Source organism: Tuber melanosporum (assembly GCF_000151645.1).
Source record: "Tuber melanosporum whole genome shotgun sequence assembly, scaffold_16, strain Mel28".
Classification (NCBI taxonomy): Eukaryota; Fungi; Ascomycota; class Pezizomycetes; order Pezizales; family Tuberaceae; genus Tuber; species Tuber melanosporum.
The window spans coordinates 435540-461232 of NW_003298819.1; the positions used below are offsets into that span (position 1 = coordinate 435540).

The window sequence follows — 25693 nt, forward strand, 5'->3', positions numbered from 1 at the left end:
TCCCACGATAGGTCTCCGGACGATAGAAGCTTTTGTTTCTGTGTCGGTTTGGCTCAACAATCGCGAGCTGGTTAGTTCAAATGCTAAGTCAGTTAGTATCCGTGCCTCAAAACTTCTAACCCCCCGTTCTTGACCGACGGGTAAAAAAGAAAGATGAACATAAATGCAATCATCCCTCAAGTACCGTCCTTCACATCCCACCCGCCATCTGATATGAGCACCTCAGGAGTGTGGTGACAAACACAGCTAAAACTGGCGGGTCGCAGGAATATCCTGGTACCCAACGGCCAAAGAGCAGGTTAGTGCAGTGGGTCTCACCGTTTGGCTACTCGTAATATTCTGACGTCGTGAACACAGCCACTATTGGATATGGGCAAAAAAATGGGCGAGCCTCAATGTTTCGGTAGTATGCAATAGCAGCCGTGTTCACAAACGTCAGACCCGAAGGCAGTCACTAGACGCAGGTTATATGACCTGAGTTAGAAGGAATTGTATCACCAACTCACGAGTACTGTTCCACCAGTAAAAGAAATCATATACCATACTCTTCAGACCACATATGCCCAACCCTGCGGCCTAAAATGCACCCACCCTTGCCACTTTATCGAAGCAATTATGGCATTATGTCGCTATTACTACGTTGGCTCACCTAAGTCCGTTAGAGATCCAGCTGGCAGGACTCGCGAGAAGCGGTACTCGCCGGTATTAATCCGTATGATGATGCTTGGAGAGCCACCGGACTAAGGTCACCCCCGCCCATAGGCCAAGATGTCGAACGGGGCTAAAGGAGAGCATGAAATTATTTTTTAAAGGCTAAAAATACATCTACAGCGTCCGTTCTAAGCCCCGTACAGCCCTACAAGACAAAGTGAAAAAATGAAAAAGAGTGTAGAAAGAAACCATGAAGGAAAATGAATGTGGTGGTGTTTCCGCACCATAATAAAGCCGGAGAAGACTAACTCACCAATGCCCTCCAACGAACGAACCATCAAACTTGCAGTAGTAGCTACACCGCTATCACAACCGTAAAATTATCAGCTCTTTCGTGATCTCGCAAGTAATGTTCAATCCCCCCATAAACCGAACCAGAGCAATCGAATCAACAAGCCATGTAGTAGCCGACATCAGGAGCGAAGAGCCTCGATTATTGGGCGGAGATCATGATGTTCTTTTGGGGGAGAGGGGGAGGATTCCAATCACTGAAAAGACCCTCAAGTGACTTTAGGCGCATCCGCGCCCTGTGCCTTGCCTCGTTTTAATTGCCTCTTTTTCCTTACGGTGCCTATAGGATGCACGTTCAAAACGGGATCAAAGTCCCCGCCAGGTTCCACAAACGCCACTTCATCTTCAGGCCAGTCCGGAGCCACTGCCGGAGCACCAAGTGACCTGCGCTCCGGCCGGGCCGAACCTGCCGGAGGGGACAGGACCTTTTTTAAGGCAGATGCCGAAATAGCGGTGACGCCTCGGGCGTTGGCCTTAACCCGCATATTACGATCCTCGGTAATTAAAACAGCCGCCTCATAGTCGCCGTAATCCCCAGGGATTGCTTGCCTCCGTGCCTCTCCCTGCAGTTTCGTAGTCTCTATGATAACGTCATCAATTTTGCGCTGCTCATCGTCTCCAGGTTTGTCAAGTTGCTCCTTGTAGAAGCCAGACTTGGTCACATTGCTTCCCTTCGCGGTGACAACTTTCACATCTCTCTCATCAGTGAGGGCCTCGTTGATTGCAATCATGGCTGCCTTTGCGGCATCGCCAACGGGGCCCGTGCTGTTCGTCAAGCCAAGGAGCTCTGTGATCACTACTCAATTGGTTAGTGGGCCACATAACCAATACAAGCAATTGACATACCAGTATTGGGTATCACAATAGACCAATTGAATGTCGACACCATGAGTTTGAAGACCTCAGGCTGGCTGAGTAGAAGATTGGTATCAACAACCAAGACCTAGACAAATTATGAGTTTGTTGTTCAACTATACAGCGCAAAACATACCGAAAAGTTCTCTTTCAGTGATTCCGGCCCCTTTGCGACTGCTTGTCTAGGCTCCTCCGCTGGATCAGCAGCCTTGCCACTGGACTTTAATTGCGACTCGAGCTCACGCCGCTGCTGTTTGAGACGTCTTACTTCCTCAGACTGGCCCACCAGCACATAATCGTCATCCTCTGACTCGTTTTCCCCGCTGGTCATGTCTACATCGGAATCCTCTGAGGTTGGTGTCATTCTTGACCCGCCCAATTCCTGCTCGTGAGTAATTGTCGCCTCAAGCTTTTGGTGCTCTTCGATTCTCGTCACCAAAGCCGGGTGAACCCGAAATTTCTTGTCAACGTAGACCAGGCATTCGCCATTCTTCAAAAGCGCCAGGTCAGTAAACCATAAAAATAAGAAAAGGATCTGGAAGGGTATCCTACAGCGGCAACTTGAGTGGCAAGCCACAAAATACGCTCAATACGGACATTTTCCATAGACGGCACCTCCACTGAACGTTCCTCTTCATCCACTTGGGCATCTTCGAACCAACGATTCGGGAAGTATTTCCGCGCCCATTCAAGGCCCCGCAAGATGTAATCTTCTGGGAGTGGCCTCCCACGACCTTTCTCCGGAACCGGAAATTCCTTGCACCCAAACCTATCCTGATCGGATTGCCCAACAAGACTGTTTAACATAAAAACCAAGTGTTCCCACGGGAACTCGTTTTCCAATAACCTGATTGCGGCCTCTGATTTGACTACATAAGCAAGAAATACGAGCCATATGTGGACGTGAGGTAACACGTTTGAATCGCCGACTCGTTGGAGGGCAACACCTAAGATCTCGTATGCCAGTCGCTTGGAGAAGCTCAAAGATTCGGCGGTACCATTCCGAGATTTTGCGCCGGTTTCGGTGGCTTGCGAACACGACTTCGAATTCGCCCTGCGTGGGTAGCGGATGTCTTCTTCCAGTTTGGAAGCCGGTTGAAGCATAGACGTCACATGCTCAGAGCTGGCCCCAGTGGGTAGAGGCGGAAGAAGTGCGTCGAATTCTGCAGTGTTTTCGTCAGCCGCTGTCGGAGGCGCATCCTCCATATCCTCCTCCGGGACCTGTCGGTTTTTTCCTTCGCGCAAGGCCAAACGTAGGAGACTCTCTTTCGCGCCGTATTGAGAAAGACCAGTTATATTGCAAATCGCGATATAAGCGCCCGACACCTTTCAGAAAAAAATTAAGCGAATCACTTCATATTGCGGTATTAGAAGGAAACTTACCTTCCAATCAGACTCTATTTTGCCAATATTTTTGTCCAAGTTATCTAGGTAATCGAATAGAGCATCATCAAACTTTTCGAGATCGATATGGGTGAAATTGATACCATGAAGTTTAATGAACCCGGCATCGACATGATGGTTCTTGATAATGTGTTCGGGCGAGAATATCGGGTCAAATAAAGTTAAAATACTTTCTCTAGCCGGGTAGAAGGGTTGCGCCACGGCCAAGCTTTTGCAATAGTAGAATAATTGCTGAAGAACGTTGGGTCTGGCAAGGATAGCCAAATGATGAAACAAACGACCAACGTATGGAGTCTTATCCGTGGCCTTCGAGTACCAGAATCGGGCAACACCAGCCCAAACGTCACGATCCCGGACATCACCGTCTTCAATAGCCATCCGATAACGACCGAGATCGCCGAGACACTCTACCCATGTATTCTCAAAAGCGGGGACAGTCTCGTACACTACAAAGTCAATACCACTGAGATAAACTGTGGGGCAGAAACCGTGGCTCCGAACTTACATAACGCCATCATGCTATACGCAAGATAGATAAAGGTCAACATGTGCTCCAATGAGTATGGTAATCTATGTCGGAGCAATTCCAGAAAGCTGTATATCCCATGCCTCCACATCCGAGCCGGCATTGCATACTTGTCAGCCAATCGCCGTAAGGGGGGGCTAGCGCTCGGGTGTTGCGAGGCCAAAAAGAAATCGTGGTGCTCATGCAGCAGGGTGCGATGTAAAGCAATCAATGCTTGCCACTGTTCATCATTCAGGCGAGGCTGTGTTTGGCCATCATCAAAAGTTGCGGCAGCTTGCTTAGCATCCACCTCAGCACATTTTGCCTCAACCATGACTAAACCGGCATATATCCCCTTTACTTCGGCAATGAGCTGCTCCGGGCTGATTGGTCGAGTCTCTGGCTGTCTGACCATCCGTGTTTCATTATCTTCGGGCGTTGAGCCCCCGTGGAATGGTGGTGGTCGCATCTGACGTCCTTGTGGTGGTTGGGTCAACTGCTGGGATTGTTGTTGTGCAAAGTTCTCCAAGATCATAATCTGCCCGCCTTCGCGGTTAAGAGGAAATGCTTGAGATGTGGGCACGGCTATCTTCCTTGGTTGGGACGAGGGATAGAGGGGTGGTCCCTTCCTCCGGGCGCCCCCTCTTGGTCGAGGAAGAGGCCGTGGAGGCGGATTTGTCTCTTCAAGTCGCTTAGAGTCCTCTTCACCCTTAAAGACACCAGGATTATCCTTCTCCGGGTCGAAAAGACGGCGGGATGCGGTTGCTCTAGTAGCCACTCCCCCCTCGTTATCTCCATACTGCTCCGTCTTGAATCGTGATCGATCAAAATCAGGATCTAGAGGCATCCTCGGTAATTTTTGTGAGGCCCTCCCTAACGAAACGTCAGCGTAAAGCAAATAATTAGGAAATTCTGGACCTACCTAAAGTTCCCCTACCCCCGGCCCTTGTGCGCTTTGGTTGGCTTTCACGGGGTGTAGTATGGGTAGGTGTTGGTGGGCCGCCATCCGGAGCCGAATCGGGGCCGTTCCTCTTTCTATTTACCATCCGAGCCTGGGAAGAAGCATCGAGCATTTGAATATCTTGGTGTCCCAAGGTTATATGCGAAGTCCCATTCGCAATATCATCAACGTTACCCCCAGGATATGCCGACGAGCTAGTTTGATCTCCAGGCTCCATTTTACGACCCATTCTTTGTCCACCGGGGTCTTTCGAAGAAGCAGCATCTTTAGAACTCCATCGGATGAACGTATTTGAATTATGTGTTTGTATATTTTCAGGACGTGATGGCACATCCGCTCTAAATATGAATTAGTATATCTACAGTGTAAATATAGCAATAGGGGACGACAAAAAAAAAGGGCATTGGGGGAGGGGGGGTAGGGAAGAAACCCCAAACCAATCAGATTGGCTGGATCTGCTTGTCGATGCGAACCCGCTCGCGCGACCCCTCTCAGAGAAGGAACTGCATTGTACGCACCCTTTTCTTTGGCATATTTCTTTCATATGTGTCCGAAAACGCTGGAGTTCAAGCTCATCCTGAGGACACTCCTCCGGGTGATGGGTTGTTATGTGATTCCACAGACCCCGCTCCACATTAGCCACGACAGGACAGAAGTTGCACTCGTACGAGTCTTTACTCTGCCTCCGCATGCTTTCGATAAACCTAGATTCAATATCGATGGCCTGATGGCCAGTGTTCCCATGACCGGCGCCCCCCATACCGAACGAAGGATTTTACTAAAAATAAAAACTTTCTTTAAACAATATTTGGAATATTAGAAGTGGAGAAAGAGGCGTAAAAGTTCGTGATGTTGACAGAGGGGTGCGGACGGACCAAGGATGGAACTTTCACAGCTGGAAGAAATAGTGGTGTTGAGGGGTGTAGGATAGATAACAGGTGTTGGATGAGTCCCGAGTTAAGCCGTAATAGAATACGACCCAATCTTGAGTACCGGTGCAGTGCGAAGGAGGATGGCAGCGATATTCCGGTCTACGGGGAGAGCTGTGAAAATATAATGAATCGTCCCTTGAGGCTCCGGGAAGTATGTTCTCAAAGATCCAATCAGCGAGGTTTTGCTGCCTTGATTTCTGGTGTACTGGGAAGCCAAGGCGTCGTCGTGTTGTGTGCAGACTTGGGGGGAGGAAGCTGCCCTCTTTTGGCGGTGAAATTCACTCCTCGTACCATTGTGCGCAGTCCAAGTATGAAGGGGGGGTGCGAAGGTGAGTGCGAAGTACTCGAGTACCGGTAACCCTCCTCTTATGTGCCAGGAAATACGCTAGTGGCGAAACCCCAAGCATCCAAGCATTCTCGCTTATGGTAATATACAAGCAGTACGAGTATGATACTCGTACAGTTGGGGCAACCCCCCCCCCACACAGTCGTGGTCATCCAACAATAATATGGTAGCCGAGCACAAACTTACTGCACAAACAGTGCGTGCCCCACTGCATAGTAGTCTAGAGCCTGCCATGACAGCAACCAAACATAATACAAGTACAGTACTCGTACATCGATCGATACTGTGGGTCGTATAAAAATGATAGAATTGTGTTTCTTTCAAAGTTTTTTTAATTTTGTTCTTCCCAAATTTCCTACCTAACTCTTCTCAAGACCCTTTCAACATCATTTCCGCCCTAACCCACAATCTCTTCCCGTGTGTGTGTGTGTCGCAGGGGGTCGCCCGAGACCTCAGTCATTCGGTGGGAGAAGCGGCCTAGCGCCTCCGGTTTGGGCATTTGCCCCACTGTCAATTCACTATCATATCTTTGCGGTACCATAGCTAGGTTTCCGCGGTGTACCTGTTTAGGGACTTTTGGTCAATAGCAAGGTTCAACCATAGCATGATACCGTATTCGTGCTATCATTTGGTATGATATCCGACTCTTCTATGCAGCACTCGAGCCTTGCAATATAGCTTTGTGATGGGGTATGATGATACCCTCATTAAAGGAGAGCAGGACATTGGCTTATCCCACCAAGTTGTGTGATGGGTGGGGTGCATGTCAAGGCTGATATCAAACCATGAGTTACTCTTTCCAGCAAAAAAACAAGCAAGCAAAAAAAATAGAATCTCGTTCCAGAGAGAACCACCAGTATTGGTGTCGGGTTATACTAAGGGTAGATGCTGCCGTATTGCAGCGAAACCAAGTTAGCCATATGTGGCAAGCGAAATAATTATCGAGAGTGGAATTGGTGGAAGATTACCGTATTCGAAAGTCTGGTAACAGCAGCAATCGTGCGGGACATTACTCGCACCTCCACTGCCCCAGCGGCAGGCAGGCTCAAAGCCTTGCCATTGCCGTGCAAACACCCCCTACGTCGAATACGTGACACCATCCAGTGCTTTCCTGATGGTGGAGAGTACCAACATCAAACATGGTTCAAGCTGTGGTGTTGTGGGCCGGGACTACAAAATACAAATACCGAACTGTGCACAATTGCCATCTACAAGCTCATGAACTAAGCACCTGTATTCCGACGAAAGCTGGATATCGTGCGGAATGAAATGTACGAGTACAGTACTGTTGACATCGCCGCCTTCGGTTCGTCCCGAGTAACGTTCTGCGTTTCAGAGGTCGGTTCTGTCCTTTCTCCGGCGTCGATGCATTAGAGACGCTATGGTTTGTATCAAGAGACGGGTAACACACATCCTCCCCCCCCTTTGCCCCTTCCATCATCCCAAAAATTTGGACCCGAACTCAAACCTGGAAAGATTATACATGGATACCTACATGCAACCTCTAATACAGTTACATCAGTTGGAACTTTGAATTGCATGAGACACGGCACGTGACCGTGAATTATTGGAGGCGTTGCCATCGGTATTATCATAAGATTTAGACACAAATTTAGGCACAAATCTTAGGCAGTGTCTAAACCCTCTGGGTCTGCTTGAACTGTCGACGGAATACTTTCCTCGGATATAGGACCCATCTTAGCTAGGCAGGTTCAAGACTGGTGCCAGCTCTCCTTCGGGCGTAAACTCTATTGGCTTGAACAATACCCCTTATTCACAGGCTTGCCCTTCTCTCAATAGGCCCGAGGAAACATTCACTGGGGCTTGCCACAGCCTTAGATAGAACACGGATTTTCGGGGAGTCGTGCTCATGAGAGGGAAATTTCATATCCCACCCCCCACTACTGAAGATAGCACGGAGATGCGTAATTTATTGAGAACGCAAATCACTATTAAGGATCATTATATTGCCTAGCGGCGATCAAAACCAGCGTAAGGCTTTCAAGGCTTGACCTGCCGATTTTAGCTGGTCTCTTCGCCGCGGAGGCCTAAAATCCGGCTCGGGGACAAGAGGTGGTGGTATGATATATCGAGTCCTCCATTTACCGCAAGGCATGCTGCCCCGCGTCCGATGTGTCCCTAGACCCGAATGTCCCTAAGAAAGGCCATTCGCAACAGTTGCCTCTACTCGAGTATATATCAAAATGGTGGACTCTGTAAATACGGTCGCCTAATCAGGAACCCAGCCCCGTCTTCCCCAGCCCTTGCGGGCCATCTAGACCGTATGGCGTACTGACATCAGTATTCGGAAATGATAAAACACGATGGTTTCTCCCTCCCCCCCCCAAAAAAAAAAGTAGGGTTCGAATGCCTGAAATCCAGATACTAGCCCCAAGAGAGGTGGGGAGTCTAAAAGCGCTGTAACCCCCCCCCCCAAAGAGTCTAGAATACTCTTATCGACTCAGATGCGCATATCAGACTAAACGCAGGGGCTCCAGCGTCCGCGGAAGCTACATTTGAATCAATAGGTTAGTCACGATTGAATTGAATGAGTATGGTGGGTATCTTGAGATAAATGCGGCCTAAAACGATTCGGTGATAGTCGTCGTATCGACCCAATAAATTGGTTTCGCACCCAGAGTCCTACACAAGGAATCGACCCGGTCACTACAGTGTAAGTCAATACGTGACTCAACAATATGGTATCATGGCTCACCAAAAAAACCAACAAATGCATGGAACCAGCGCAGGACTAGCGTATAAACCTTATTCTAACCACACCTCCGACATAAATATATCTCTTGTAGTGACCAACGACTCCAAGTCGTGAATTCAGTCGTTAGGACCACCAACGAAAATCGGGAGTCCCAAGCGTGGAGTCCTACCAGGCAGACACAGTAGGGACAAGTAAGCGGACAATCATAGTTAAACCGTGGCCGAAAAAATCAGACTTCGGGCCCGATGGACCAAAATCTAGGTATCGTCAGCTGGCTTCAGGCGAATGTTGGGCACAGTACTGTTGCCTGAGCGAAATATCAAACAGGCCTGAAGTCTTATCACATGCTATGCTTGGGCTGAATCACATCCAAGTCGCCTGGTTAAAGCAATAACGGTAATACTGACTACTCGAAGCACACCGAGTCAAGCAACAAAAGCCCCCTTCAAGGTAAAAGGAGAAAGAACAAATTTATCGCGGCAACAACCTACCGGTAGGCGCAACTATCGGTACTCGAGTACCTACTCGAGTACTGCTAATCCGCGAGCAGGAAGAGGGAATTAGCTTACTAATTTTTTCAAGTATCCCTGCAGGGTGGTGTGCTTTGATAGGCTCCACCTATTCTAGCACCAGATGGGATCCTTAACGCCCAATAAGTACCGTATGAACCACCTCTCCTCCCAGCATGGTTCCACAGAGGTTCACGGCCGTATCACTTCTTTTGTTCCCTCTGCACTGGAAGACTTGAAACAGGCATGCATTGCCGTACCGGTATCTCTCAACAGACACGGCTCGACGGACACTACCGTACTTGTGTCGGTACTCGAGTACCTATCTCGGTGTCGGCAGGCAAGTGCCGGCATCAATTGCGGCTACAGCAGTGCGGCAGAATGCCGGAACCGTGACCCGTCACCTAGAACATCTGTCTCCTTCGCACATTTTTTATGATATACGAATATGATAGTCCTGCCCAGCGCATGATTTACCTGTCAAAAACCCTTTAAGACGCGGATTTTTCGGGTTCTGGTGCCTGATTGGGGTTGCACAGAGGATCATCTCGGAACGTACGGCGAAGGATGCCTTTGAATAGGCCATGTTCCCGTTCCCAATTGCTAGTACAGTACTTGAATACACTATTAATCGAGAGACACTTGCACTTGAGTACTCGTGTAGCACAATCCCCCCCCAGGCCCGCTATTGCTAGTTTGCGTTCCAAGACACCATATATCACATGCGGTATTATATATAAGTTTTCAGTGCCGTAAGAACTCGAACGATTGAACCTCGTGCTAAGACGTCCAAAATTCCGCTCCTGGATGCGGGGGGGGGGTGAAAAGACTGCGAAAACTGACCACACCTTACCAGCAAAGGCAACTCCAATGTCCTAGAGCGAGGATCGATTCTTCGAGTGCTCGGCAATAATTCTAGCCCTCGAGCATAGCATGACACCAAGGACACGGCCATTTATGACATGTCCATGTTCTTTGGAAGCTCTGGTCTAACCAAAATCACGGAAAGCATTAAACCACCGGCAACCACACGACAGAGCTCGACTCTGCGTGCGATTTTACCCCGCACTAGCCCCGCACTGGGCGAACAATATCAAGGTAAAGCACCAGCGTGCCTTCTTATTGGTTTTTTGTTTTTTACGTATCATTTTCGGAGCAAGGCATTTATCACGAAGGGGGTTAAGCAGGCCTCTTTGTTCTCACGAAGCCTAGCCGACTCTTGGCTTAGGCTTGGCCCGCCTATGGCTTATGCCAACATCGTGAAATTATGTGTGGGGCGATTGCTGTTTTTCCTTGCTCAGTTATACAAGTACAAGTATGATATTTAACCAATCATATACCGGTACTTTTTTTATGTATTTGATCATATGCACAAACAGGGATTTCATACTCCTAATTCGCAAGGAGGAAAGATTGTCGCAGTGCTCAAGTGCCCTAAATTACAGCCTCAAATCTCTTTATCGCACGAATTTTGGTGCTTATCTTCCCCGCGACATCTTCACTCGACCCCGGACATGAGAGTCTCCACTCCACCTCTCGCTTCGCTGCCAATCCCGGTCGATCTTACTTGAAGGCCTAGATGGTAGATTGGAGATAGGCGAAGGCGGTATTAGAGGGGTAGAAATCGCAAATCCCGATGCATGATACTCCTGCTCAAGTAGCCCACCCCCTCCTCCTCCGCAGCCCGAGCATAGTATCGGTAGGGTACTCGAGTAATGCGATAGTGCCACGGGCCAGGGGTACAAGTAGAACCAACATAAACTACACGTGTACCACCTCTCAGTGCGAAGTCCAGCGCTCAGGCACTGTGCCAGCGCAAGTGTGCTCGTACAACATGGACTATGGACAACCCCGACGGTCACCAGAACCGGGCAAAAACAAAAGCAAATAGAAGGGGGAGAGAAACCTCTCAAAAACAAAAACAAACTATTAATAACAGCACTTTCGCTCAATCCTGCCAATCCTTCTCTTCTTTCTACTTGTCGGACCTACCGATATTTCCACGGCCTTACGGATCGCCGGATACTCGAGTACTCGAGTACTAGTAGGATGGCTTGATGGGATCATCAGGACGGGACGGACGGATGGAAATGCGCACAGGAAAATCCTGTGCGGGGTTTACATCTATCCATTCGGCCTTTGGCATGATGGAACTCTTATGTCTACGATATAATCTCGTTTTCCGCCCCGTGTCGTTTTTCCCCCAGGCGGCCGGGCGTTGAGAGGGTTTTTTTCTGCTCCAATAAACGCCGCATTGGGCAAGTCATGAGAACTGTTTTACCGGTGTATCTGGTTATGGTTCGCTCGGCCTTCACAGAACATGCCTTTACAGTGGATGGGGGGGGGGTGGTTGGGGAGATGATATAGATCTTTGTATCCAATTTTCCAGATACGCACCGCAAGTCAACATCGGTGCCTCCAGTTACAAGTTAAGGCCACACTACATTCCCGGTATCAACAAATTACAAGTTACCAGCCGGTCCATTATCAGCAAAACCCAACCATGTAAGGTAGATCAGTAACAATACCGTACTCGAGTAATGAGTTCAGAGATCCACTTGTAACCATCTCACTAATAATATCCCCTGCAACGTCTGGGGGAGGGGGCTGGCCCCCAAGCTAGTATGCCAAGCGCTCGTGCGAGTGCCAACGTGCATGCATTGCTTATCCGCAGAGCCGCTCTCGTAATGTTCTTGAACACAGCCCCCCTATTAAGAAGGTAGGCAGAAAAGCTAGTCCACAGTAGGAGGTGCGCACCTCACTTGTATGACGGGTGGAACACGCCCCAAAATTTCGCACTTTTCACACCATCGTGCCAAATGCTCCACGAGGGGGGTGGCGCGTGGGTGCTATTTGTTTGTTTATTTACCGGTAGACCAATTTAGCAATCTACAGGGTAGAAACACACACACACACGCAACTCAAGGCATCTATCTACTCGAGTATCGAATCAGACTCTCTTTACTCGAATCATTGGAGAATGACACAGCGTTGCACACTCAAGGTTGACCAGTTGCGCGCAGCATAGCTCTACGGTATATAACGGTTATGCTCGCCTTTCTTGCGTAACCTAAAGTGCTGCTCGGGTAACTTATACTGTAAATAACTGGCACGGGACGGGGGGGGAAGGGGTGGGTCCCTGCCAGCCCAAGTTTACTCAAGCACCGGCAAATTTTGGGTAAACACGGCCCACCGCTAAATTCTTCAAGGTATTATCCTTCTCGTGGTGCCTAAATCTGCGGGAAAATGGGTTTTTCTGGAGGAGTGCAGATCCGCACAGATATTGCGTTTTTTTTTTTTTTTTTTTTTACCCAGAATCTTACGGCGCAAGCACAGGCATAATACTCGAGTACAGTACGAGTACAGGGAAGTCTACTCGAGTAAAGTGCCCGGGGAGACACCCTGGTTACTGGGCAGGGTATCGGTATACAGTTCACCAGCGAAAATGATCCCGATCCAAAAAAGCGCATGAAGACCATCTACTGTACTACCGATGCTCGAGTAGTACTCGTACTGGTGGTATTAACTTACTCGGCACCCAATAGGATGCCGGTGTGTGTTGCCAGAGTATTGTACAGGTACTTGTACTCGTACAAGTACCGGTAGGGTTGCGAGACAATCTGAATGGATGAGTCAGCGTCCACCAAGGCAAAAGTGCGCCTCGATATCTCCGTCGGCGCTATAATTTACGAGTAGTTGTCCACGAAATGTCCGGACACATTGGCATTGGACAGGCACCCCCCCACCGTAGATCATTTTCGTTCGCTCTTGCCAGCAATTTCTTTAAGACAACCAACGTTACAATGCCATCTTACTTCCCTAGAACATGGCTAATGAAAACAAACCAACAAGCTAACCACCACCACCACCACCACCACAGCTTCTCTGGCTTTTGCCACAAGTGAAGGAAACATGACTCTGTGCTCGATCAATGGGGGATAAACTCTAGAGTTGTCATCAACAGCTCAGTAGGCGTGGGGGAGTCTCCCGTAAGGGGAATAATGTCGATATACCGGCACCCAAGCGTCACACACACTCTACTTGTACTCGTAGTACGTGTCCGGGCCGGTCAAAATTTTCGAGCTGAAAAAAGGGTTTTTCATTCCCCCGATTCGTACCCACCGGAACCCCTTCGGTAGGCCAATTCACCATACCGGTAGAGGTCCCAGGGGCAAAAGACTCAGATTGGGGGAGTTGGAATCAAAGGATCTACAGTACGGTAACTTAGATGTCTTTTCCCATCGACCAACTCCAACGCAAAGTCCGCAGCAACAGGGCACCACGAAAATTGAGGGGGAAAACAGGGATCAACATGATATAACAAGTTACCATCTCTTTTTGTTACCCCTGGACGAATTCACTTTTTTGTTTTTTGCCTGCCAAATATACCCCCCCCCCCGCCCCGTCACCCGTCAGTTTTCAATGTGATGGTTAAACTACATTTGATAACATAACCAACTCAGGTTAGAGGTGGTATGGGCTATCATAGAGTACATAGGCAATTACGATGCGCCGTTCAATTGTGCGCACCCACCATGAGTTAGCCAGCCTTTTTTGCTTTGAGCATTTTAACTTAACTAATCGCCTAAACTTCCATTAGCCGCTGCGGGGCATCTTCAGCCCAAGCTCCTCTGAATATTGGATGAAAACAACTGAGTGATTTCATCTTGATCTCTTTACCAGTTTGCGCACCCCTCAGCAAGGCTGATCAGCTGTGAAAATGAAGAGCTCCCTTTTTGGGCCAAGGCACGAGGAAATTTACGACCCCTCAATATCATAGAATATGTTTCAACCTCCACCTAGCACTAAGTTTTCCTTTTTCTCTCCCTCGCTTTGGGAACCCCTCATCATCCTTCCCACCCATACCACAATTCTCAATTGCTTACCCCCAATTGATCCAATAATGTCGAATTCTTACGGGTATGATAGCCCTCAAAAAAAAAATTTTCGGAGCCTGCTCCTCCTCCTCATCAAGAGAGCAAGTTATAAGTCGCCGTCCATTCAACCCCGCGCCAAACAGTCTGACAATTGACAAATTCCGGAGGCCTGTAACCCATAGGAATAGGCCGGATCACGAAAAAAAAAAAAAAAAAAGAGAGGGATGTTGAAGTGAATTCTCAGAGCACTTCGAGCCTGTTATCCGGCGAAGCACCTACGTAAAAAGCGCGCGCTAGGTCACCCGGTATGGCAGGTAGGCAAAAGGATAATTAGATCGAACCTCAATAATGGATCTGCCGCCCCCTCCGGGCAGCTCCTGCGGTGCATACACTGTTCTCCGTAGTCCGCATCTAACACATAGCTTACTGTAGTAAATACAGCCTTATCAGATTGACCAAAAGACCAATATCCCATCCGCATATACTGTAGGTGCGAGGAAGTAATAAGAGGGGAACGCATAAGGAAAGTGTATCACCCATGTTGTGAACACCCAGATGTAACTTAAACATCGGGCACTGATCGAGAAAAAAAGAAAAAAAATTCATAGCTTGGGCCTAATTTTGCGTAGAAGTTACTCGTATCCAAGATATAGCATTAGGCAGGAAGTGAATGGTTTTTCCAGGAGATTTTTCCACCAGATCCCACATAACTGAATGAGACCCATCGGGGACAATTCTTTCAATCGAAACCCAGCGGTCGAAGGAGGACAAGGCATTGCGCATCATCGACAATTCCTGTTTTTTTTTCTCCCTCAAATGGCCCTGCGCAGTGCTCCCTATGCAACCACATCACGCATAATCCCGCATCCAACGCTATCGTAAGAATTGCTGTTAGGGCGACCTCTACAGCGGAATTTACGATATGAGCGTTTTGACCTTATTTTGCGTCTTTTCCATGTATCAATTTCATTTTATGCCTTCTTAATTTATCTACTTGTACAAGTGATTAATTAATCGTGCTTTTTTTCTTTTTTCTTTCCTTCTTTTCTTTTTTTTCCCGTCGATCCACGGTATTTAGCGTTTGTTGGCGGCGGGGGGAGAGTTGGCTGTGTGAATTGTGTGATGTCAGTGCATATTATTATGGGTGAAAGCTGTTTTGATTCGTTGGTACCCGAGCAACTCGCCTTCCCCACGGTGCCTAGAACGATTTCCAAGTGTGCGGCTGCGAATCCATTGCGCATGTTTTTCGATGAGCCATCTTTTTTTGTATCCATACCGTACTCGAGAACACAGAAACGGTTTCGCGCTCACAGATTCTCAAAGATTCTCACAGATTCTCACTCGGCCGAACCACCGTTTATCGTGGACGTGCTTGAACATGATGGAAGAGATTACCCAGACTCCAATTGCTGGGGATAAGCTGTAGATCACCAATTCGCTCCCATATGGCTAAGAGATGAGAGAGGGCTCGAAGGATGCCACCCAATGGGGAGAGGGATTCGGCGGGATTACGCCGGAATCACCAAAGTACGCGAACTGGCTTCCAGAAACCGCAAGTCATACCGGGTTTTACAGTACTCGTACCGGCCCTCGGGTGTCTCCGGTTGGTAGCCTAATAAATATATTACGGCGTGGCATGCTCTCTACCCCACAACTGTCCTTTCCATGAACAAGGAGTGCTGGCGCCCCGGGAGCTTGGGCCCTATGCGCTGGGTTTGTCGCTTGGCTAGGCTGAAGGGAGAATCTGATACCGGTATGATAATCATCGTCCTTACCCTACTAGGCGAGAAAGGAGCGACCCGAACGCCGCGTTTGGCTGGTTAAGCGGGCCGGAAGGAGTGGGGTGGGGGTCACTGAGTAGTACAGTACTGTAAGTTAGCCGTAACTTGACTTGTACGGTACTCGAGTACTCGTACAGTAAGGAAATTTTACGGGGTGAGATTTGGACCGCATTATTTTTTGTGTGCATAGGTGTTACACTGGCTGCTTCCAGGGGCGCCAGGAGCTTCGTGTGAGTATCGTAGCTAGCTAGCGTGCTATGAAGGAGTTCTGAATATTAGTGCTTTCCCCCTCCCGGAGACTTTTTTTTTTTTTTTTTTTTTTTTTAATTCTTCTTTTTAAGGACGAGTGTAAATGATTCTTGGATCCTTAGATCCATTCGTTTTCGCTTCCATTGCAACTGGGGAGCCTTGGTGCTGGAGAAGGTCGACGATGTACAGTAGTGTGCAGCAGGGCAATTGACCCGGTATGACGGAGTGTCTCTCTCTCCTTCTCTTCACACTCTTTGCGCTGACCATGTGTGCCTTCCCTCACCTCATTCATCAAACCTGAACGAACTCGAAGGCTGAATTGATGCAGGGGGTTATACAGTTCAGAGCCCGGGCCGCCACCAAACCGCGCTCTCATTGAGCATGAGGTGAATCCTCCCAATGTGTTCAGTATCAGCTAATGCGCGGTTCAGTCCTCCTTACCCAAAAGTTCCGAGCAGTCCGTACTTTCGTCCTCAAAAGTCAATACTATCCGTGCTCGCTAGCAGCACAGCGCCGGGTACAGTGTACAAGTACTCGTACAAGGACATTTCACTATCCACCGTGCCTCACTTATATGAAAGAGGTCCGAGAATGATTCCTGCGGACTGGGAACCCCTTTCTTCCCTTCTACTAGTACGTCCCCATCACGGTAGCTTAGGCTAAGAAAGCAAGCAAGGTAGAAAGAAAAAAAAAATGTTGGATTTAGAATATTTGGAAACAAGGAAGTATCACACATTGTGCTGTGCAGTACAAGTGTACTTGGGCACAAAAAGTTTTGCCATGCAGATGTGGTTTAGAAGATTGACAAGGATGGATTCGCTGAGGGCGTTTCAAGGAAATTTTTTTTACTATTACGGTATAAATACTTGGAAGCAAGCCATCCCCTTTTCTGCAATCAAGACCGCATATACCGCGACCGACTTCGCACATTCGATGTCTTACGAAGGGTTCACCACCAAGCTAAACCTTATTCGGATGGTTCGACTGAAGGGGGAATCCCCAACACCTAGCCTTGGCAGCTGAGGTGGGATTACCCTTTTTTGATCAGACTCCGCTTTGGGAAATTGTCATATCTCGGTGTTAACTTAGCTAAGAAGGCCCGAGACGACCCTAAGATCTCGGGCATTGGGCGACAGATCTTTTCGGATTATGCTTGCTGGTGAGGTTCATGGATTATGCATGGCTGGAAGGTAGGGATCAGGTTTCCCCCTCCTGACGCTTCAAAATGGGTCGCAGGTTGTCTTTGCAAGGGTGTTATGAGAATCGATTACAGTATCTTTGTTGCAACTTTCCTTTATCCACTGCCTTCCTCTTCGGAGAAAAGCAAAGCAGAGAAAGAAAGAAAACTGACCACGAGATCCCAGGGAGGGGGGGTTCCGACAAACATGCAGACTGATAGGCAAATATCTAAGTTTTCTCCGCGTGACGAGGGCTCTCGGGTCATCCACGGAGCTTCTCGATCTCACGATGTTACTCAAGACCGGACATTAAGACACCAGCTCTCCCTGATGCCTAGGATGCGCGTGATGAGGGATATTGCTGGCTAGTAGGAGCGGCAGTATCCGCAGCCAGCTGCCGGGCGTGGCGATTATAAGTGTTGGTGGCCGGAAGTGGGGTCAATGATCGTTAATGGAATGTTCTTTGAAGCTGTGCGGTGCGTATTGAGCGCTGACCTTAGAACGGTAAAGGAACGTTGTGGATTGGAAGTCCTCGACAAGCACGAAGACTCGAACCTACTATTCGAGCACGCAGCAAAATTATGCAAGGGAAGGACACCGGTATGGGACGCATATGGCACAAGGATAATCGAATGGAGAATCCGTCGGCGAGGTCCATGCTTCACCACCATTCAGTGCTCGTGCCAGTATCCGGCAACAAGTACCTAAGAATGCGGCCACTGCTACACAGCCACCCAACCAGTGAGATGAAAAAAAAAAGCCCTGTCGCATTATCTAGATACTTTACGCCAGATACAAGTACCGGTACACAATGGTACAGCACAAACAACTACAGTCTGGTAATATCACACCTAGTCACAATGCACCCCCTCCCACACACAGGTGGGCTACGACCTAGAAAGACACAAATACTACAAAGTGAGAAAACCCACGTATAACCCCTGGTTATGACTAATTGAGACTGACGAGTATCTCCTATCAACCGCGGAAGAACAACTCTTACATTCCCTCTGCCTTCACCATCCCGGCCGGAGACCACAGATCCACGATTAGCAACAAACTACCGAATTCCCCAAAGGCTTCAGGCACAGTTGAGGTGGTCAATCCCTGATAGTTCTAGAGCAACACAATTTCCAAACACGCAGATACCATCACTCGATAAAGCGCCTAAACCAACCAAACAACAAGAGCGCAATCTTTGTGCTGGAAAGTATAGGGCTGGGTTTCGTCAGTACAGGTATCATAAGATGTACAGTACAAGGATCCGGCAGGCAACAAACAGCAAACAGGGGTATTTGGCAGGCAGGCAAAAGTGGCCTCGTCAGGGTAAGGTATGATACCAAAAGAATACCTATTATGATACTAATCCCTGTTTGTTACCTACAAGTACTCTTACCATCTTGAAACTAGGGCGTATGCAACGCCACGTGCAAGTGTCTAGAACCCCCAGACTCTGCCCTAAACCCCGAAAACAATTGGCACAACCTAAGAAACCGTCATCCGATATCAACACATCGCGAAAGGTGGTGTCGGGGTAACTGATGGCCTTCGCGTGATGCAAGAGTTGTATCTGCATTATGGGAAACTAGCGTCTGTGTAGCCTGTTAGCCCGTTTTCGGATAATAAGGCATATACAGACGCTGGTGGTATGTCCTGCTATAGGTATACACGGTAGGTCGGGATATCGCTGTTTGATGCGTTTAGGAAGGTCTAAGGTAGCAAGAAACTGCTGGATGAACGCGGTACTGACTGATCGGGCGGCAGAAGAGAGAGCAAATACCAGTATGTCCATGGAATGACGTATTATGGACTGCATGGTAGGCTCTCTCAGTCATTCAGAATTCCATGACTTCATACAAGGGAGGAGGATGTGCGAAGTCCTCGGGGCATGGTATGGTGGAATGAACAATGAGCGAGGAGATGGCTTTCATACCGGCACGCGTCATCGTAAGTGCGTCCATGATCCTGTTAACCTTGCAAAGGGATATCCAAACGGATCTATTGTATGATTTACGGCCATGTGATTTCTGGGGGTTCAACGAAAATATACGAGTACAGTAGGTTTGAGAAAACCCTTCCAGTCGGAGACCTTGCATAATCCAATTGCGCAGAATCGTCCTTTTTTCTCCAAGTCCTCGATAGATGGGTGGATGGAAATAAGGCTCGGCTTCCCCTCTTCGATAGTGGGGGAAATCATGTTCCTCTTCTTCTCGAAGGATCATGATTTTATGTTGGACCAGGCCCGGCCATACGCATCGGTCAAGCCGATCACTGGTATATGCAGTTCTGGTATATCGAAAGTTAGTGAAGACAAAGGAGAGGAGCAGAGAGACCATACAACAATCAGGCGAACAAATATAATGTGTACAACTACCGAGTATCGTAGCATTGCTACCCCGATGGGTTTCCGACCAGATTTCGGACATACAAAACCTTCGGCACTTGCTACAGCCTACAAGGCCTTTTTATGCATACGTATCTCTGAAACCATATCAGCTCTCCCACCGAAGCTTCTTCCCGATACTCGTATCGTGTTGGCAGTTATAGATTAATGCACAACCCCGTGCTAAGTATGACATGTGCGCCAAGTATCGTGTTGCTATATAATAGGATAGTGTAACACCTCAATGAAATATGCACGAGCTTTCTCGACTGCTCGAGTGCAAGTGAAGAAACATCTATTCATACTATACCGCACAAAACATCCAGACACTAGCATTCACGTATTCTAAGAATCGAGAATTTCCAGACTGCCCGCGACCCAGGAACCGAGGGAGCAGCGGACTCACTCGTGACATCATAACCAAGGCTCTCTGCAAGTTGGCGTTGAGGATTCTCAATAGCTCGAGGGCCAATGCCTCCTGCATAGAGGTCCGAGTACCGTACGGTCTTAGCGGTTCCGCCTTGCTTGATTGAGAACCTCACACCTCGCAGGGGAAGAAATTGTGGATTTTCAATACGTCTGAGGGCATCAATTCCTCCTGAGCTTCCGAAGTCCCGCTCGAGCAATCTCTAGGCTCAAAAGTAAGGAGCTCGGTTTGAACGGCGTCGCGGGGATCTTCTCCTTAATGGTATCTCTGTTTTTTTGACTGGGGAATTTGACAAATGCACTGCGCGAAAGAAATGTGACAACCTCCAACCCAGAAGAAAAGTATAGAACACGATTTCTCAGCCTCGAGCCCAAGAGAAATGTGTTACAACTGCTGGAGCACAATTACAGTAGAGAAAATAAAGGTCGGTTCATCACCCCTGTTCACACCATGAGCAACTCGCCGGTATGGGGGTCATCAAAACCTCAAAACCGCCACCATTTGTCACAGAAGCCACAAAAAGGTACCGTACTTGTAGAGAAATTACCAGAAACTAAGCCCTTGGTTGAGACGAAAAAAAGGTTCTCGTTCTGAGAGGAAATTACAACGTCCTGGCACATCTCCCCCGTGTTCGAGTACCAGCAAGCCAAAAGCTGACTTGAGGACTCATGAAACAACAACCAAAAAGCGTGTGCCTAGGGGGAACGCCAGAGAGATATCACCCGATGAAAGGAACAATCCTAGCTCTCGAGACATGGTTTCTAGGGTTTATTTAAGAGGTGTTCAGCAAAGTTACTTACGGAAGTACGAGTACCGGTACAGCTCATAAGTTTTGTATGTTACACTAGAGAGGCTCACTCAGCACCCACTCCTAGTGTAATATACAAAACTTAGGCGCTGTAGCTATCATACTTGTACCTCCGTAGGCATTCCTCTCCCCCCCCGCCATAGCGCACCCTCTGATTTAGCTTCTTGCTTAGCGATACTCCACTCATATGCTTCTTGGCCTAGTACGATGGCTCCAAGATGGAATTATGGAGCGTTTCAGGGAGCAGAACTTATGAGGGTGTTTCATTGCATCGCCCTTATCACTCGCGCAAGGATGGAAAGGACCCATCAGAGTACGAATAGTGACGTCCTTGCGGATCTGGGGCGGAGCCAATTGGGCAGGAGAATGCCTCCCATGGATCATGATACCGGTAGATGCCTTTGGAGACTTGTCCTGAACCCTAAGTGTTTGAAACAATGGAGAATTTAGCGTATGATAATATTATGCTATTTTCAAGGCACCAAGCGTACTCGAGAGTACAGTACTGTACACGGTCCCCAGGCTGCCCCTGGCGCCTACGAGTAACGCCTGCCAGAAAGAAATTGAATTTCGGTTCGAGCACGCCTGGATGATTACATATAATAAATTTTACAGCTTAACTGATACTCACTGATTGTTTTTCTGACGCGATTTTGACACGTCCACCTTTGGAGATTTGTTTTGGACCCTGTTGTTGGGGGAACGGAGGACTTTTTGTCTGCTTCTCGTTTGCTCTTGTTTGTTGTTTTTACCCTTTACCCTCCGCATTTTTTGTAAAATTCCTCCATACCGCGAGATCACGATACAAACCATCCCCAATTAACCCCTCTATCAAGTAACGAGAGGGAAGGCTTTCAATATTGCAAGTCCCCCTCTTTTCAGCTTTCAAATCCCTGTTCTCATCTCACTTTTGCCCACCTCTCTTGTTCCTTGCATCACAAATTGACCAACCACGACAGCCAGCAACTGTCGGTTCCCCCTCACTACCAACCTCCATCTACGATACAGACTTTTGAGAGCCACCTAATCCATCCCCCTGCACTTCCCTTACTTCAATCTCCTGCTAGGCGCACACACACCCTCCTTCGAATCTCTAACCGCCCTCATCACTTTCATCAATGGCCGCCGTGTCCCAAACACCCACCTCACCTCCCCCACAATCACTCACGAGCCGCGGTCGTCGCCCCGCGCTGATACCTCACAATGCGGATCTGTCAGTCTCGCTATCCGCTGCCTCCGCCGCGCTAGGAATGGCATCGTATTCGCCAAACCGCGAGAGGCAGCGATCGGGCGGTGTCTTGTGGGTGGTCCCCGGATCTGCGCCGCCCCTGCCTCCACCGCCCCAGTGGGACCCGCAACAATCACGAGGGACGGGGGGCACTGCTGAATGGGATCAGGACGCCATGGATGTCGATGATGATGATGACGATGAGAGGATGGAGAGGGAGCTGATTAGAGGCCTCGTCGCAAAGGATGTCTTCTCTTGGGTACGCGCAAAGAATATTTGACATGTGAAAAGAGAAAAAAAGCATTTAGCTGCTCTCTCGCCACTGCTGTTTTACTGACTCTGGCAATTCCTGCTTAGGTAAATTCCACCGATGCGGAAAACAATCAGGCGTACAGTGTTGCGTCCCGTAGCGGTGGGAAAAGCACTTGCGCCTCCTCGGGTCCCGATACTGCTCCTACTTCACCGCTAAGCGGGAACTTTCCAGAGCAATTGGAATTCCGAAGAAGGAGGTTGGAAGAGGCTGCCCGCGAAAGTGCCGGCAGGAAATAGAATCACATGTTTATCCGTGAACAATTGTTTGCCGGCTATCTATCGATTGGGAAGGCCCATGAGGGTCATGACTGATGCATTTTTTTATATGATGATTATGATAAGATGAAAAAAATGGTTCGGGGGCATATATTTATTACTTTTTTATTTTCTATTTCTTTCTACCTTATTGCATTGAACTAATAACTCCCTTATGCCACCTTTTCTCTTTCTGCTTTTCTTCTTCTGATATTAGTTTCTTTTGCATCTCTTTATCTTCCTGAAAAACTTTATAGGATGGGGAATGGCAGGGCAGAGCAGAATTACTGCATGAGGAGGATGTATTATGCGGGAAGCTAATGGCGGACGAGAGGGCGAGTATGTAGAAAAGATTATCTAATTGCATTAATTGTTTATCATCAAACATCCAATTACATGCCATTACCAAACCCGACAGGCAAACTCACTTGCAACGCATAATTAACTCCAAGCATACAAATCCCAATTACAGTACGGGTTTCACAGAACATGAGAGAAAGAACCCAGCCCATTCCTCCCTTCCCACGGCCCCCACCAATGAACCCAGGTAAACCTCTCCTCCCATACCGGAAGAAAGCTTACCGTTACCGTTCGTTCCAGGATCTCAAATGATTCAAATCTACAAGCACAGTAAGCCCCCCACCGACCGACCGACCGACCGACAGACAGACCGAACATGTTCTTCGGTTGAAATCCGTACAGTAACTACCGGTACTGTACACGGTGCTGTGGTGCAGTTATCATAAATTAAAGTAAGGTCGATAATAAATAATCAGAACTTTTGCTCTTCCCACCCCCACCCATCGACCAGCATATCATACCTTACCTTACACACACTACACCCTTAGAATACCGGTATCTTTTTTTTTGCAATGCAATGCAGTGCAAATTCCTATCATACGGTACATACTCGTAATTACCCTCAGCACCCCTCCCCAAAAATTTTTTGCAGTATTATACGGTTTTACAGTATCGGTAAGTTTTTCAATTCCACCGTATCATACACCACACAAAACATGGTCCTGGCTGTCCGCGTGCATATATCATACCCGGCAGGGGGGAGGGGGGGGGAATATGGGGAATATTTTGAGTATTAGTTACAATACCGTACAGTAGCAGTTTAAGGGAATGGGAGAGGAGGGAGGATATGTCGCCAAAAAAAAAAAACATGTGTGATTAATGCAAAACTAAACCCAGTATAGTACTGTACCTGTACTGTACTCGTACTCGAGTAAAAAAAAAAAAAAAAGAATTCTCATGCCATAATAATCCCCCACCGGGTTATCGGTGTTATCGAGTGTCGAACCCGATGATAGTGAGGTGTAAAATCCAGGACAAAAAACCCTGCAACGGCGACCCTCGTTGCCGCACCCCTAATCACGTGATTAAATGTGCTCGGCATGGTGATAAGTTAAACCCCGTTCATTGTTCCGGCGCTCCCGGTCGAATCGGGCTTCGCCCGCACACATGCGGGGGGGATGCTGGGCCTAGAGTATGATACATAATATGTGCTGTATTGTACCTTACTTTGGTACCTTACCTTATTCATTTATTTCCGCAGCGTACTAACTACCGTACTGTAACCTACTTATATTTGTAATTTGTACTGCACCCTATGCTATCATACGTGGATATACATGATCGAATACGGTGCACACTTCGTCCTCGGCGAGAAAAAAAGTATGTTACAGCCCTCGTAAAAGTTATCCTGGAATAGGAAGTCTTGGTTCCCCCCTGTTTTCGGGTGCTTGTTGCGTGGGTTGGGTGAAAATAAATAAAAATAATACGAGTACGAGTATGATACAATCGAGGCTGATATCGACAGACAAGTCCGAGTGATTGGAAGTGATTTATCGAGATGATGGTTTATCGTATCGCACCGCGTCTCCGTGACAGGGGGACCTTTACCGGGATTTCCCCAAGGTAGTATCCGGGTTTGGTGGTTGTGTGGATGCGGCGACTGGGGGGAGGGTGTTGTCATTTAGGTGCTTGTGAATGCGTTGGGGTATCCGAAGATAATAATATTATGATAGGTGATCTGAGTTATGTCCTGGATGGCTAGGTTCGATGGGGTTGCGGCTAAGTTGCTCATGGGGTAAGGTGCATTTTGTGGGGTTTGGCTGACTGGCGCTGCCTAGATCATGGACTTGCTGGCTGCCTGGTGTCAGGCAATGAGGCTTCACCGCAGTCCTTCTGGAGGGGGTTGGAAAAGAAAGAAGGAGGAACGTATGGATGACGGATAGGCGAAGTAGAGCTTCATCGGCCCGAGATGGATTTCTCCGTATATACAGTACTGCGGATAGTGACAATCTGCCGTTGATCGCGCCCGCGCTGTACGCGCTGGTAGAGAAACACATACCATTGAAGTGCGGTGCCCCATATACAAGACTCACACCCTATCATGTTATTGTGCAGTACGAGTACTGCGCTATGCACATTGTGGCCGTCTGACGAGCCTGCTACGAGCACTTTCTCACTCCCGTCCAGATACCCTGTCACATTACCGAATTGTTTTGTGTGATTGGCATTGGGATGCCAGTACCGAACCAACTTCACATCAACCGAGCATTCCCAATGGTTTATACCTAGGACCACTACGGTACTCAGTGCGCAAAGGGGCCACCCTTCAACCTAAAAATTGGTTATTGTTATAAGTTTCTGGGCTCAATATCGATCCTACGCCTCTCAGCCCGATCATAGGAAGCATGCCGCGACAGCCAACCTCAAAACTCGAATCGAAAGGAGTGAGGGGGCGCGGTAGGGTGAGTAAGCTGCCTGTTTCGCCCACAATTGGCACTGTCGTAGTACTTGTACCACCGAATAGCACAGCATAGTGTAGTTCTCCCAACCAGAGCATATGATAGGGTAGGCATGATGAACTTCGAACCTGAGAATGCTGCCTCTTGCACTTCTTATCGAAGCCTTGCTTTCTATGGTGCCGAGCGGAGGATTGTATTCGTACAGT

At 48.3% G+C, this 25693-nt stretch overlaps 5 protein-coding genes; 2 read left to right on the plus strand and 3 right to left on the minus strand.

The window, feature by feature from the left end:
- Positions 1-782: 782 nt before the first annotated feature.
- Positions 783-5941, minus strand: GSTUM_00004887001 (uncharacterized protein). XM_002836732.2 has 10 exons: positions 5246-5941; positions 4689-5065; positions 3767-4639; positions 3241-3707; positions 3079-3183; positions 2966-2973; positions 2410-2836; positions 1994-2347; positions 1849-1945; positions 783-1798 (listed from the first exon to the last, which is right to left on the minus strand). Exons 1-10 carry the CDS (start codon positions 5485-5487, stop codon positions 1212-1214), a joined length of 3537 nt encoding a protein of 1178 aa, XP_002836778.1. The 5' UTR covers positions 5488-5941; the 3' UTR covers positions 783-1211.
- An 11708-nt stretch (positions 5942-17649) lies between these two features.
- GSTUM_00004888001 (uncharacterized protein) lies at positions 17650-19867 on the plus strand (the record flags this gene model as incomplete). XM_002836733.2 has 2 exons in its annotated part: positions 17650-18233; positions 18307-19867. Exon 2 carries the CDS (start codon positions 19511-19513, stop codon positions 19865-19867), a length of 357 nt encoding a protein of 118 aa, XP_002836779.1. The 5' UTR covers positions 17650-18233; positions 18307-19510.
- Positions 19868-20514: 647 nt separating this feature from the next.
- GSTUM_00004889001 (uncharacterized protein) lies at positions 20515-20904 on the minus strand. XM_002836734.2 has 1 exon: positions 20515-20904. The coding sequence occupies exon 1, from the start codon at positions 20743-20745 to the stop codon at positions 20611-20613; it is 135 nt and encodes a 44-aa protein (XP_002836780.1). The 5' UTR covers positions 20746-20904; the 3' UTR covers positions 20515-20610.
- A 1038-nt stretch (positions 20905-21942) lies between these two features.
- GSTUM_00004890001 (uncharacterized protein) lies at positions 21943-22932 on the plus strand. XM_002836735.2 has 2 exons: positions 21943-22420; positions 22519-22932. The coding sequence occupies exons 1-2, from the start codon at positions 22052-22054 to the stop codon at positions 22708-22710; spliced, it is 561 nt and encodes a 186-aa protein (XP_002836781.1). The 5' UTR covers positions 21943-22051; the 3' UTR covers positions 22711-22932.
- Positions 22933-23075: 143 nt separating this feature from the next.
- On the minus strand, positions 23076-23626 carry GSTUM_00004891001 (uncharacterized protein). XM_002836736.2 has 1 exon: positions 23076-23626. The coding sequence occupies exon 1, from the start codon at positions 23404-23406 to the stop codon at positions 23209-23211; it is 198 nt and encodes a 65-aa protein (XP_002836782.1). The 5' UTR covers positions 23407-23626; the 3' UTR covers positions 23076-23208.
- Positions 23627-25693: the final 2067 nt, after the last annotated feature.

What these genes read in the sequence shown, in the direction of transcription:
- GSTUM_00004887001 (XM_002836732.2), bottom strand. Translation starts at nt 5,487, where the DNA reads ATGGGGGGCGCCGGTCATGGGAACACTGGCCATCAGGCCATCGATATT. An exon ending in CGGGGGTAGGGGAACTTTAG is followed by an intron (nt 4,640 to 4,688) that starts GTAGGTCCAGAA and finishes ACGTTTCGTTAG; the next exon opens with GGAGGGCCTCACAAAAATTA. An exon ending in TTGCCACTCAAGTTGCCGCT is followed by an intron (nt 2,348 to 2,409) that starts GTAGGATACCCT and finishes GCGCTTTTGAAG; the next exon opens with AATGGCGAATGCCTGGTCTA.
- GSTUM_00004889001 (XM_002836734.2), bottom strand. Translation starts at nt 20,745, where the DNA reads ATGTGCCAGGACGTTGTAATTTCCTCTCAGAACGAGAACCTTTTTTTC.
- GSTUM_00004891001 (XM_002836736.2), bottom strand. Translation starts at nt 23,406, where the DNA reads ATGTTCGGTCTGTCTGTCGGTCGGTCGGTCGGTCGGTGGGGGGCTTAC.
- GSTUM_00004890001 (XM_002836735.2), top strand. Translation starts at nt 22,052, where the DNA reads ATGGCCGCCGTGTCCCAAACACCCACCTCACCTCCCCCACAATCACTC. An exon ending in CAAAGGATGTCTTCTCTTGG is followed by an intron (nt 22,421 to 22,518) that starts GTACGCGCAAAG and finishes ATTCCTGCTTAG; the next exon opens with GTAAATTCCACCGATGCGGA.